This window comes from Thamnophis elegans, chromosome 2, assembly GCF_009769535.1.
Source record: "Thamnophis elegans isolate rThaEle1 chromosome 2, rThaEle1.pri, whole genome shotgun sequence".
Classification (NCBI taxonomy): Eukaryota; Metazoa; Chordata; class Lepidosauria; order Squamata; family Colubridae; genus Thamnophis; species Thamnophis elegans.
The window spans coordinates 48,053,281-48,067,081 of NC_045542.1; the positions used below are offsets into that span (position 1 = coordinate 48,053,281).

Genomic DNA, 13,801 nt, shown 5'->3' on the forward strand with positions numbered 1-13,801 from the left:
AATGTAAATGATGTTCCCTCAGGCTGCCCCAACCAACTCACTATACAGCCTTGGGACAAATCTGTAAAACTGTCTTATACCAGGGTAAAGAGAGCCTACTAACTACTTCCAGAGGGCATGTCCACATGCCCCTCCTGTATCTCACAGAAGGCAACTCAAATATGCTTTTCAATACTTTGTTCTGTGTTTTTCTCTGATTCTGTCTCCAGTTGCTGGATGTGGGGAAATAAAGGGAATACTGATGCACATGGGGAAGGCAACCTGAAATTAGGTGTCCTATACTGACAAACTGCAGATTCAAATTGGTTCTGCTGGCTTCCTATTCATAATGATTTCTTCTACCCTTCAATCCTCTTTCGGCTACATGGGACATCAGAACCCCAATTACTATAACCTCTTTTATTAGCCACCAGTGGATTGGTTGATCTAGTCCAATTAGCCAGTGATTAGTTAAGGTTTCACTGGTTTAAGAAAGATTACTCAAAGTATTATTGAAAGTGTCTATGGAGATTCTCAGTCATGGTTGTCCCAAAGCAGAAGTGGGTTTTTGCTGGATCGTCTCAGATCAGGAGAACCGGTAGTGGCGGCAGTGGGAGGCTTCACCCACCAGGAAGCATGTGCACAAGCATTGTGCACGTGCACACAAATGAACCGGTAGTAAAATAAATTGAAACCCACCACTGTCCCAAAGTGCTTTTTCAAGAGGCAGTCCAGTTGCCTCTTGAAAAAGCATCTTTGGGATATTATTGAAAGGACTCATTTTTTGTACTTCCATAGCTTGGATGGTAGGGAATTGCTTAGGCATTTGCTCCTAATGTCCTTTCCTCATATAATTATCTTAGAGTAGTTTATAGCTTTCATATCAATCCCCATAATCCCCTTTCTTAAACTCCAATTCTGCAACAGCATTTATCCAACAACTGCATTTTCATTGTTCAACCCTGAATGACCACTAAGTGGCAACCAAGAGAGACAAAAAACTCTATTTGCTGCCATCTAGTGGTTGATAAGTCAGTCAACTAGTTCACCTGTACTTTCAAGTAATTTTTTAAAAAATCAGTCGATATCATCACAGGAAAGAAATAGGGAGGAATGTATGGAGTAATCACCGTTTTGTCCGTATCCATTGGAGGAGGCTTTTCATATGACAGATGATGTTGGGCAAACTTGGCTATCAACCAGGAAAACAGCCTTTCACAGTCCTTAGGAGTTGCCCCTTAAAGCTTTATGGGCAGTGGCCCATAAGGGCATGTATAGGGGCAGCAAGATTTAGCACAGCATGATTTCCTGCTGGCTCAGGGACAGGAGTACAGCAAAACAATTGTGTGGAAGTGGCCTTGGCATTGGAGAAAGGTTAGTCAGAGGATATTGCCAATTTTAAGCCTTGAAATGAGTAATAGCAGGAACAATAACTGTTTTTCCAGGATGACAAAACAAAAAAGAAAAAGATCCAGATCAGGAATCTTAGGAGGGCAAGCAAAACATCTCCAGTCCAACAGACCATGGGTAGATGTGCCTGATGCTTTAATATCCATGATAACTTTCATGTTGTCCACAGAGATATGTTTGTGGTGCATATTGCTCATGGATAAACTAATGGCCAACCTTTCCCTACATCTCACATTTTGAATGCAAAGCAGCACAACTGGCCCGGTGCCTCTTACCTTTCAGGATGGTCATGTTGATCTGAGGCACGGGGTAATACATGGGATGTGCTGCAGGAGGATCACAGCAGCGAACACACTCCGACCTTCCTGGCTGCTTGCTGTGTCTCTGATAGCCATATTCAGTTCTGGGAGGCAGAAACACATAGACAGAATGGTCAAAGGGACAGAACTGGGAAAGGAGATGCGGACCCGGAGTTTCACTTCTATAAGCCCATCCTATTCCGCAACAACCCTGTTTTACAAAATATGAAAAATTAAATGTAGTTGACAGGAATTATTGGGACCCCTGCCTGGGCAGCAAATAATGAGCAAATCCATTCCCAAGTAACCAGGGCCTAGCACAGTTGTCTTCCCCAATCCTGCAACCTTGAACCAAGACTTTGAAGCCAAGATATGATAATTAAATGTGCAAGTAGGTCACCGCCTCCAACTTAAGCACCAGAGATCAAAATGGCGGAGAAATGGCATATTATGGGAAAGGGTTCCACCACAAAACCGCGGTAGACAATTGCGCGCTCGACAAAAGCGCGTACGTGACGTCATCACAGCGCGACGGAAACATCGCGCTGTGAGCGGTAAATTTAAAATTAAAGCGAAAACCTTACCCTAACCCCCCCCAAATCTAACCCTAAACCTAACCCTAAACCTAACCCTTAACCTAACCCTAAACCTAACCCTAAACCTAACCCTTAACCTAATGCTAAACCTAACGGTAACCCTTAACCTAACGCTAAACCTAACCCTAACGCTTAACATAACCCTAAACCTAACCCTAACCCTTAACCTAACCCTAACCCTAACCCTAACCCTAAACCTAACCCTTACCTTTATGTGAATCGGCTTGCTTTAATTTTATTTTAATTTTAATTTTATTTATTTTTTAATTTTTTTCGTCGCGCTGCTGACGACGTCAGGTACGCGCTTTCGTCGAGCGCGGTTTTGTCGAGCGCGGTTTTGACGGGTCACGATGGGAAAGAATACTGTGTGCGTATGGATTATAATTCAATCCAAGATGTGGCAGGTGTCTTTTGGCAGAACACAAGAGCTGTTGAGAAAATTTTTTAGTCTTCGTTCATTCAAATATTAGAACATACATGGAATCAGTCCTTGTTGCAATGGTCAAGGTACTTGTACTTCAAAACTCTGATACCTAGTTAATCTTGGAATCTTGACTTTTTATGAAACTATAAGTGTTTGTCATCCAGGATTGTGTGACTACAGCTTTTGAACTGTCATTTGAAAACATTGGGGTAGTTTTTTATTACTTCAATTCAAGACAAGGCCATCTTTCAATTGATCTGATCAGTTTACAGTGAGATTGAAAATCATATTTTATTCTTTTTCCATTCTAGTAACTATGATGACAGTCCCAAGCACCTAATTTGTTATGACTGAGAAAAATAAATATGTATACCCTGTAGACAAACTCTCCAGCTACTTCCAGAATGACATGTATGAGGATGCTATAAAGGTAAAGGTAAAGATTCCCCTTGCACATGAGTGCTAGTCAATGCTGACTCTAGGGGGCGGTGCTCATCTCCATTTCAAAGCCGAAGAGCCAGTGCTGTCTGAAGACGTCTCCATGGTCATGCGGCCGGCATTACTAAAGCCGAAGACACACGGAACACTATTACCTTCCCACCAAAGGTGGTCCTTATTTTTCTACTTGCATTTTTTATGTGCTTTCGAACTGCTAGGTTGGCAGAAGCTGGGACAAGTAATGGGAGCTCAGTCCATTACGTGGCACTAGGGATTCAAATCGCCAAACTGCCAACCTTTCTGATCAACAAGACTGAGTGGCTTTGGATGCTGCCCCCAAAGGACAGCCTAGACAGTCCATCCTTAACCCTGGGGGGTGAAAATTTACATCCCTCAGAGAGGGCTCACAATTTGGGGGTCCTCCTGGATTCGCAGCTGACACTGGAACATCATCAGCTGTGACCAGGGGGGCCTTTGGCCAGGTTCGCCTGGTGCACCAATTGCGGCCCTATTTGGATCGGGAGGCACTTCAAACGGTTACTCACGCCTTTGTCACCTCAAGGCTGGATTATTGCAACGCGCTCTACATGGGGCTACCCTTGAAAAGTGTTTGGAGACTGCAGCTAGACCAGAATGCAGCCCGCGCGAGCGATATTGGGTGTACCGAGGTACACCCACGTTACACCTGTCCTCCACGAGCTGCACTGGCTACCAATTGGTCTCCGGATGCAATTCAAGGTTTTGATTATTACCTTTAAAGCCCTACATGGCTTAGGGCCAGCGTACCTTCGAGACCGCCTACTGCCACATACCTCCCAGTGGCCGGTAAGATCCCACAGATTGGGCCTCCTTCAGATGCCGTCAGCCAGCCAGTGTCGGCTGGCAGGCCCCTGGAGGAGAGCCTTCTCTGTGGCTGCTTCGACTCTCTGGAATCAGCTACCCCCAGAGATCCGGACCATACCCACTCTCATGGCCTTCAGGAAAGCTGTAAAAACCTGGCTGTTCCGGCAGGCCTGGGTCTGTTGACCTCATTGTTGAGGTCCAGCCCGGGTTAGAATGAATGCATGTGGTTTTGTGATTTTAAACTGTCTTTTTTTTAAAAAAAAAAAAAATTCCTTTCTCTTTTTCTTCTTTTGTAAGCCGCCCGGAGTCCTTCGGGATTGGGCAGCATATAAATTTTAATAATAAATAAATAAACAATAAACAAACAAACAAACAAACAAACAAACAAACTCAGCATCTTAGCCACTGAGCCACTACGTCTCTCATGAGGATGCTATAGGATTGTCTAATAGAAACAAGGGCTGCACGTTCTTTTAATTGGAGAAGAGACCCATTTTGGTTTAATGGTTAAAATAGTGTAGAGAAACCAGGAGATGGGAGATCAAGCCCTCACTTGGGCATGGGAACTGGATGGGTGACTTTGGGCCAGTTGCTCCCTCTCTCAGCCCAACCCACCAAACAGGGTTACTGTTAGGAAAATAGGAGGCGGGAACATTATGTTGGTTGTCTTGAGTTGTACAAAATAAAGGAAGAATAAAATGATCATACAGAAAAGATTGTCACAATGGACCTTGTTATATCTGTATTTTAATACATTTAAGCAATAATAAAAACTAGCTGGACAGATATTTAAACATGAAAAACAAAAACAAAAAACCCATTGCAACCTTCCCATCATTTTCCTCTTATTTTTTTCTTATAAAAGCAACAACAGAATCTATTAAGGATAAGAAAAACTGAACAAATGGACAAAAAGAAAAACAAGGGAGGATTGTAAATTAAAGCCATCAACCTATCGCCTTCTTCCAATAAATCTGTGATCTATTGTAACTGCACCACATAAGTTCACCTGCCTACCTTTTTTTACTAATGATCCTTAGGGAAACTTAGCCCTTGCTATAGAAATACAAAAGGTTGCTACTTGCTAGCATGACTATACATCTTCCCAATTTTCTGTTCTATACATTTTGCTACAGGGTAAAAACCAAGATGTGGCATTAGGAATCAACGGCCTGGGATAAGAGACAGCCAATGAAATGAACCAATGTGTACAATGGGGTTTGCCAGGTTTTTCAATTGTTGTGGTAAACAAGAAGTGAAGAAAGGCTCTAAATACTACTCCTACTACTATTAGATTATACTCTAATCTATATTATATGAACTAGCTGAAGAGGACAGCTGAAACATTATTTGTTTGTTAGATGAATATTCCACCTTTTTTTTCCTAAGACCTTCTGTAATTTCCCCCCACAACAGCCCTGTGAAGTAGAAAAAGAGTAAGCTGTTCCATAGTCATCCAGTGAGATTTCTTGCTGAAGACAAATTTGAATTTGGGTCTTCCCATAGTCCAAAACCTACATGTCTAGACTCCTTCACATTACATCAGCTTGCGAAGCAGAGATGAAAACACTGGCAGGGGTGATTTGGGAAAGGGGAAGGGAGAATAGTCAGGCCATTGGCACAGCTGGGTTCCCTCCTCAACCCAGGAAATCTTATGAAGATGTGCATTGTGGTAGAATAGACACATTATAGCTATTATATTATATACTATTATATAAGCTATTATATACATTATAACATAGATTTTCTAGCTCTCAGTTCCTGCCAAGGTTCATTAAAAATGAAATAGAATAGACATTTTATGGAGGTGGGAGTGGAAACAGATCATTGATTGGCCAGACTAAAAAGACCCAGAGGAATCTAAATCCTTGGACGGGAAGAAAAATTGCCAGCCACTGTAGAAGAGAAAGCTGCACCCAATGACTGTAGGGGACTACAAAATCTGAATTTACTCTGCAACCATGAGGGCTGGTGCTACCCATCTAATTATACATCTTTTGAAGAAAAAGCCATGCCCTTCAGCTACTTCAATTTAAAAAGATGCCATATCTTTTTTTCTCTCATAACTTTTAGCAGATGATTGCTAGTTTGTGCTCCTTCAGGGGGAACAACCTTTGGCCTAAAGCAGGAATAGGGGATCAACTTGCCAAGACACTGGGTTAAATGATTTTTTCCAAGGCACTAGACAGGACCTCCTCCCACTTCCTGTAATTAGCACTATAATTTGGGGAAGGGGAGGAAGGGTTTGGAAAGATATTTCTTTGTATTTCTCCCCCCACTCTTTGTGATCTAGCATTCAAACTCCATTATTACAAGCCATTATTCCAACCCTTTGCCTGAAACATAAACCAGCAAATGATGGTAGCCAGAAAGACAGGGGAGAGGAGGGAAGGGGTTCCAATATGAAATATATTGAGGGATCGGGGCCAGTATCAGGTGGCACATGGAGCCATATCTGCCACCATGTGAGCCATCAACTGCAGCGTGCATGTGTGTGCTGGCCAGCTGATTTTTGGTCTTCCAGAGGGCCGGGACCAGCCGTTTTCATCCTCCCCAGGTTTCAGTAAAGTCTCTGGAGCCTGGGGAAGGCAGAAAAGGCCTCCCCCGGACCCCCGGAAGGTCCTCCGGCAGCCAGAAATAGATTGTTTCCTAACTTCCAGTTTGCCCGTTGGGCCTGTTTTTCACCCTCCCCAGGCTCTGGAGGCTTTCCTGGAGCTTGGGGTGTGTGTGAATATGCCCCCCCTGCCCCCCACGGAGAAAATACCAAGCTCAGCTTGGAGGCAAGTAGAATGGCATATGTGGGCGGAGTGTGTGTGGGGGTTGTGTGTGCATGCGCTGCATGTTGTATTATGGGTGCCGGCACACACACACAGACAAAAACGTGCATGCCCTCTCATTTTTGGCACCCCAACAACAAAAAAGGCTAGCCATCACTGTCCTAGATACTATAGTATGATGTGTAATGATCTTATTGGTAGAATTGCCACCCAAACATTTTTGAACAAATTCAACTTTGTTATAAATCTACATTAATAGTATCTTGCAAGTCTGCATGTAAACTTCCTGCCACTATTTTTGACTGCCTATTCAATTAGGGTGGGTCCTTCCTAAATTTCTTTCTCTGACCCTTAAGTCACGGGGAGCTCACAATGGATATAATAGACCACAGGAGATCACGGGAAGAAGAGTTAAGATGCCTAAATAAATCTAGTGTGCATCTATGTACTACTAAAATTTACATGTCTGTTTGTTGGCTGAAATGGTGCATCAGAGGGCAACATTTTTTAATCAACCTACTTCAAAGCATCCAAAATTCAGGACCCATTTATTCCTGTGGGACTGAAATTTAGCAAAGCTTTGGCCACTTCAGCACTACTGTGCCTTCCAAGTACACTTCCCAGAAACTTTAGGTTGTGTGCCACAAGGGAAGATGGAAGGGGCGTATTCCAGCTGCTTTCCTGCCTCCCTGTAGCTCCTGCACCCAATTGGCTGGCAGCAAGATCCAAGAGGTGAGTGGCAATTGGCTGGTTTGGAACAAAGACTACAATTTGAAATCTCTTAACAGTGATGGATGGTGAGGAAAGGCCAGGAAACTTGGATGCCTGCTAGAGAGGCAGGACTGACTGGGAAGCATTGGAAGTTGATGGATGAGCCCTGTTTTTCCCTGAAAGGAGGGGACCTTGAGAGACACACTAGGATGGGGAGTATAGGTGGTTTTCCTTGTGGTCCACTGCTCCCTTTGTTCCTCCAACAAAGTGGTAGGCAGTTCCCCAGGTCAGCAAGGAAGAGTGATTCCCAATGCCGCCACATGCGAAATCAGTGGGGAAACAGGCAGGACTTTGGAAGTTGCTTTCACTACCACTGTTCCCCCCCCCCCCCATTCATGATTATTCCTGTTTGTTTAGGTAAGGGAATATATCTGAAAGGATGACCCAGTGGGTCACAGATTGTCTAGTTATTTCTATTCCTTCCTGTTCGGAGATGAAAAGAAGAAGCTAAACAAATTCAGCAGGAGATTGTTACCCCTCACTGGACATTTCTCAAAGAACACAGAAGCACTCAACATTTCTATCCCGTTTTCTAGGAACGATCTGGTCACATTAAGACTGGATGGAGGCTGGACAGTGAAGGAGTTTATTGTGGGTGGTGGGTGCCAGCATCAACGAACATGTCCCTTTCCAGTACAGAGATGCCTAGAGAATGTTCACTCTGATTAAACAGGATCTTTAATTGTGTGCCTATGATTCAACCATTAAGGTTTTTTGCAGTCATTTGCACCTCCTCCAGAGCCATTTGTACCCAGCAGCCTCTGGCTTAATTTAAAGTGGGACAGAGTGAGTTAATTGTGCATAAACTGCACACTGAAGATGCACATTAATGAAGTTAATTGGGCATTGAAGTACAACCATGAAGTGTTTTCTTCAACTGTCAGCAGTTCTGGTTAAAAGTTTCACAGTTCTGAACAGCTGCCCAGATGTGTGGTCTGTTTAAACATGGTCCCTTGAGATCAGCTTCCACTACTCAAGAGAACAGGTTCTTGTGTGTGTGTGTATTTATGAGTGTGTGTTATTTATGGCATATTGGTTTTATTGCAATGACTCACCTAGAAGACTGATCCCAGAATGGTGGTCGTGTGGGAATTCCGGGCCCCTCTTCGGCCTTTCTCTCAGTTCTAGAAGTCTGAAATACTAGGCAAATAAGCCAAAAAATACTGTGTACCAGTGGTCCCTTCATGGCGTTGTGTCCTGTTGGAGAAAACAGGCTGATAAAACTGCTGGAGATGCTCAAGAGGTAGGAAATTAACCTGCTTGCTCACTATTCGTTTCTGCCAATGCTCTGCCTATGCATAGGAAATAGAGCCTCCCTTCCACTGCAATATTTAATAAAAAGCACTAGAAATACCAGTTGCGAGGCTTTGTTTATACTGTTGCACTCAAAGGACAAGCGATACTCTTGTTAGTGTACTGTCCCAAATTGTATAATCATCACAAGGCCAGAGGTGGAACCCTGGGCTTGTGTTATCATCCAGCAGTCATTTTCAAAATAACATGGACTCTTTTTAGAGAAAGACTAGTGAAAGAACATCTGCAAAAACACTGTGAATATTTTTTTTTAGATTTCTGCTGGACAAAACCAGTCCGAGGGCTTAAACGCCAGCTGGGCAACTCCTTCCAAAGTGAGACTATGTCTTGTGAGGTTTTCTGGAATGAATTTAAATCTACTGGCTTAGAGGAATCAGACAAGATTTGCTGTGATATCCACTCTGCCATTGAGAGTCGGGATCCCTATTCTTCCTAGCTGCAAATGCTTCTAAACTGGTGGCAGGAGGCTGAGGCAGTGTGGTGGTGAAAGCAAAAATTTGGAAAAGAAATACTACTGGCTGCTTGAAAGAGATGGTGATGATAGAACTTCTTTTCATGAAATCATCACTTGATCAAGTAATATTACATAACAATCATTGAGTCTCCAACCTTGCTTTCATGGATAAAGTTGTTGAAAAGGGCAGTAGGAAAAATAAGCTGAGAGTCATTGTGGTTAAAATATGACTGGGGTGGGGGAGAGGGATGGTTCAATCCACTTCCCCATCATCCATTCTTTTCCTCCTGCAAATTGCTTTTCCTCTATCTCTTTGCCGTGGAAAAATGGAAGCTGGACATTCCAGACACATGCTTCCTAAATAACTTTCCTTTAAAATGAGGTGGGAAAAAGACTCCAGAGAAGATTGAGATGGGTACGTTTCTCCCACATATAATTCTGCTCTAAAAATCTGATTAAAAAACTGCACCTGGGACATTTCAATGCAATAATGAACTTCACTCCCTCTTAATTGCCTTTCATCTGTGGCTTTCAAAGCAAAATACATAGAGATGTATATAGCAGTTATAAATGTGAAGAGACTGAAAGCTTGCCCACCCTTAGTCTGTAATAAACCAAGAGAAAATAGTTCCCAACAAAATTGACCATATTTCCTAAAATTCGTGGTCAAAAGACGCCAAGAAATGCAGAATAACAGAGTTGGAAGGGATCTTGGAGATCTTCAAGTCCAACTCACTGTTCAGGCAGGAAATCCTATACCATTTCAGACAAACAGCTGTCCAATCTCTTCTTAAAAATCTCCAGTGATGGAGCACTCACAGCTTCTGGAGGCAGGTCGTTCCACTGATTGTTCTCACTGACGAGAAATTCCTCCTTAGTTCTAGGTTGGATTTCTCCTTGGTAAGTTTCATTGCTTCTTGTCCTGCCTTCAGGTGCTTTGGAGAATAAGTTGACCCCCCCCCCCTTTTCTTTGTGACAGCCCCTTAGATATTGGAACACTGCTATCATGTCACTCCTAATCCTTTTTAAAATTAAACTAGGCATATCCGATTCCTGCAACCGTTCTTTATATGTTTTAGCATCCAGTCCCCTAATAATCTTTGTTGCTTTTCTTTACATTCTTTCTAGAGTCTCAGCATCTTTTTATACCACACAGCTGGCTCAAGATCTGGATCTACAAGATTCTCATGGAAATAGTGGTATCTCTTATAGAAAAGAATGAGATGGCATGTTGTCAAAGGAACACAACTGTAGTCCACTGCAAGTAGAAGCCACGCTTTTATAGACTACATTTAGGCAGCACACATGCAAGCTCAGGCATTCTTCAATGATCAAGTATATGAATGTGTAAATACTCTCGTATTGATTAAGGTACATAGTACTAACAGTATAATGCTTCCTATTATATTTCACCATGAACTTCAAAAAAGCAAAGAGTAAGTGCCCAAGAATTTAGTTCTCATGGGTTTCAACAAGGAGGTTGGATCTGATGTCTCAAAACCAACATATATTAATTGGTACAAAACATCTGCATATAGACTTACAAGCTTCCATATACGGTAGCATCCTACACAGAGGTGGGAACCTGTTTCTTAGTAGCTTCTCCAAATTTTTCTTTCTCTGGACTGAACTCCAGCATTATGAGATGCGCTATAGAAACTTTTTTGCATGGCAAATGTTAAATGGCAATGGTTATTTCTGAGAAAGCTCTTGGTTAAACCCATTCCATAATTAATGAGATTATATTCAACTTTCTGAAAGCCCACTTGTCCCAAAGCCTTGGAATGGTGAAAACAAGGAATTTAAATAGATATACTGTTTCTGTCCTTAGTTTTTCCTCAAAGTCTCCCCCAAAATGTATGCAAGCAGTGTTGCAGAAAATGAAACATCTAATTGATCCTGGAGAAAGAGAAAACTATCCCCATAAATAGATGCTTGGCAGATAGCTTCTGTCTATTAAAAAGATCTCTATACACGCAGAGAGGGCGGGGGACGGGACGGGGCAGGACAGTATAGAACAGGCCTGGCCAATGTTGACTGGCATGGAGAGATGGCCAGAAGTGCATACAAAGATGTGTTCTCAGACTGTATTTGTTTTTTCCGGTTTCACACTGGCAACTTGCCATCTCCCAAGGGTCTGCTATAGCAGCCAGTAGTGCCTCGGAATATAAAGTCATCATGGCCTGCAAGAAAAATCTTCTCAGCCTTAGAAACTCTTAACACTCTGGCAAACACAGAAAGGACATTTGGGGTGAAGGAGCTAAGGTTTCAGGAACTGTGATGATAGGCAACAAGCTCAAAGGGACAAGGACTAACCTAACCCTTCCCCATGCCAGAGCAATGATCCATCCATGACTGCCCAGCTGGTTCTCAGTTGACAATTCCTCCAAAGCAGAATTTGTATAAGACCAGAGGATGTAAATGTGAACCTTGACTCACTCTGTACATCTACCTGAGATAGACTCACTCTGTACATCTACCTGAGATAGAGATCTCTGACCAACAAAATGATGTAGTAGAATGGAGAGAGAGACAAGTCAACTTATCTCTTATTGTAATAGAAGGCAGGCACTCCAGGCAGATCCAGGGCCATTTCCATTCTCTGGAACAGCTAAGCATCACTGCCCAAGCTCTGCAGTGCATTCTGGAAGAAGGACTCTCAAACACAAGACTCCAGGAAGCTTGGTCATTCATCTCCCTCCTGTTCAGAACAGTGTCTATCCCTTTGCTTGCATGTTTCAAACAGCTTTAAGTAACCTACCCTTGGTATTGCCCAACTTGCTGGCACCTACCTTGGGGACAGGATGATAGGCTGCCACATCCACTGCTTGTGTTTGCCTTTTGGACGTCTACAGCATCTCCCTCCACGTAAAGACTTCCCCTCCCTGTGAGAAGGCAGAGAGGAGAGCCCAGCAGTTCCGCCTGTAGTCTTCAGATCTCAGGCGCCAAGCAGAAAGTCGCTTTCTGGAAAACAGAGAGAGAGAGAAAGGGAAAGAAAGGGGCAGACACTGCACGCCGCCAGCCCTCCTCCCTCAGTTGTGAGCACAGCTGCCATTACCATATGTATGCCCAGCACCCACAGCTGAGAGAAAAAAACAGGTTTCCTCTGCCAGAAAGTACCTCCAGATGTTAGGGATCCAGAGCCAAGAAGTGAAACATTGGCGGGTGGGGGGGAGATAGTGTCATTGTTCACAAAAGTGGGGAAACGGCACTTCTGAAGCCAAGGAATCAGATACTCTGATTCCTTTAGTGCCATCTCTCTATATTATTACATAATCATTACTTTTCCTTGTTTTTTTTTCAAATGTGTCTAGCTTATTTGCTACAAGCAGCAGCATGTAAGTGGGGATAACCAAAATGCATTTCTACCAAGCAGATCCCTAGCAAGATCTCTGTATGCTTCAAGCTACCAGCTCACAACTCTTTCTCCCTTCTCTCCTGTTGGTCCCAAATTTGCTTCTTTACATACCGAATATAAATGCGAGTCAGTGACCGATAAACATCCGCTGAATAATAAACTTGTACATCACGATGAGGTTGGAAACTTAACTTTATCTGTCCCTGTGTTGAATTTTGCTTCTTCTGACTAGTTAGCTTATACAGTCTATGCTTTCTTACCCCAAAACTAATACTTACAGGTAATTTAGTGAAAGACTTTGTACAAAAGGATAAAGAAACATTAAGTACAGAGACCTAGTAGGAAATAATAGAGGCATCATATCAGTTCTGCTGAGACACCAGGCAGCTCCTCCTATCCTTGACTTGTTCTCATTCCAGCTGGTCATAACTGAGACTCCTGTATGGTTTTATGAACTGTTGTCCTGGGCTTGGTCGTTTTGTTTTCCCTCCCCAACCTTTTCTCTTTTGGTGTCATGACTTTTATATTATAAACCTGAAGGAACACTTTATTTTATAAATCATATGCAAGGAACTCTGGGAGCCTTTTCTGCAGACATGAAGTCTGCAGGGGGAATATGAGAAGCAAGTCAGAAAGTGTACCGGGAATCAAAATTAGGATAATATAGGAAAGCACTAGAAAAACAGAATGTCAGAATCTGGTGGGAGGCTCATGTTTGTTGTCCTCAATCTGCCAGGGAAACATAAAAAGCAAGGAATCCTCTGCAAGCAGGCAGCCTCAACTAACCTAGTCTGAGAGAAGGAAAGGAAGCAAACAACTTCCTAACTGTTTCCTTTCGGACTTGTGCACCAATATACCAAGAAAGAGGAATGAAGCTTGAAGTACATTGAGCCAGCATCTTCCTCACCTAGTCCTCAGTTCCTCACCTTGTCCTCATTTCCAAGGGCTCAGCTCCTGCTGAATAAGGATACTTTTAGGCATAGCTTCTCTAAGCCTGATTATTTCCTTCCACCTTCACACACCCCTCCTCCAAAATAGGAGCATTGAAAAAATGCTTTATCTACCTCTGAGCCACTTAGTCAAGCATTGCCTGTTCAGGCTAATGATGGTTTTAGCTGGGGGGGAGGAATTTCCTCTT

The 13,801-nt window shown here is 43.0% G+C and overlaps 1 protein-coding gene across 2 annotated transcripts in view; it reads right to left on the reverse strand.

Annotated features, from left to right (window-relative positions):
- Positions 1 to 12,298, reverse strand: part of C1QTNF1 (C1q and TNF related 1) — a 28,606-nt gene extending 16,308 nt beyond the window's left edge. Inside the window, exons 1-3 of one of the 2 annotated variants that reach the window (XM_032209369.1) lie at positions 12,098 to 12,298; positions 8,593 to 8,734; positions 1,665 to 1,792 (exon numbers count right to left, since the gene is read on the reverse strand). In XM_032209369.1, coding sequence (XP_032065260.1) covers positions 1,665 to 1,792; positions 8,593 to 8,723 — 259 coding nt within the window. In that variant the 5' untranslated portion in view covers positions 8,724 to 8,734; positions 12,098 to 12,298. The remainder of the gene's footprint in view (positions 1 to 1,664; positions 1,793 to 8,592; positions 8,735 to 12,097) is intronic. The other variant, XM_032209367.1, reaches the window with a different exon arrangement.
- Between the last annotated feature and the right edge of the window lie 1,503 nt (positions 12,299 to 13,801).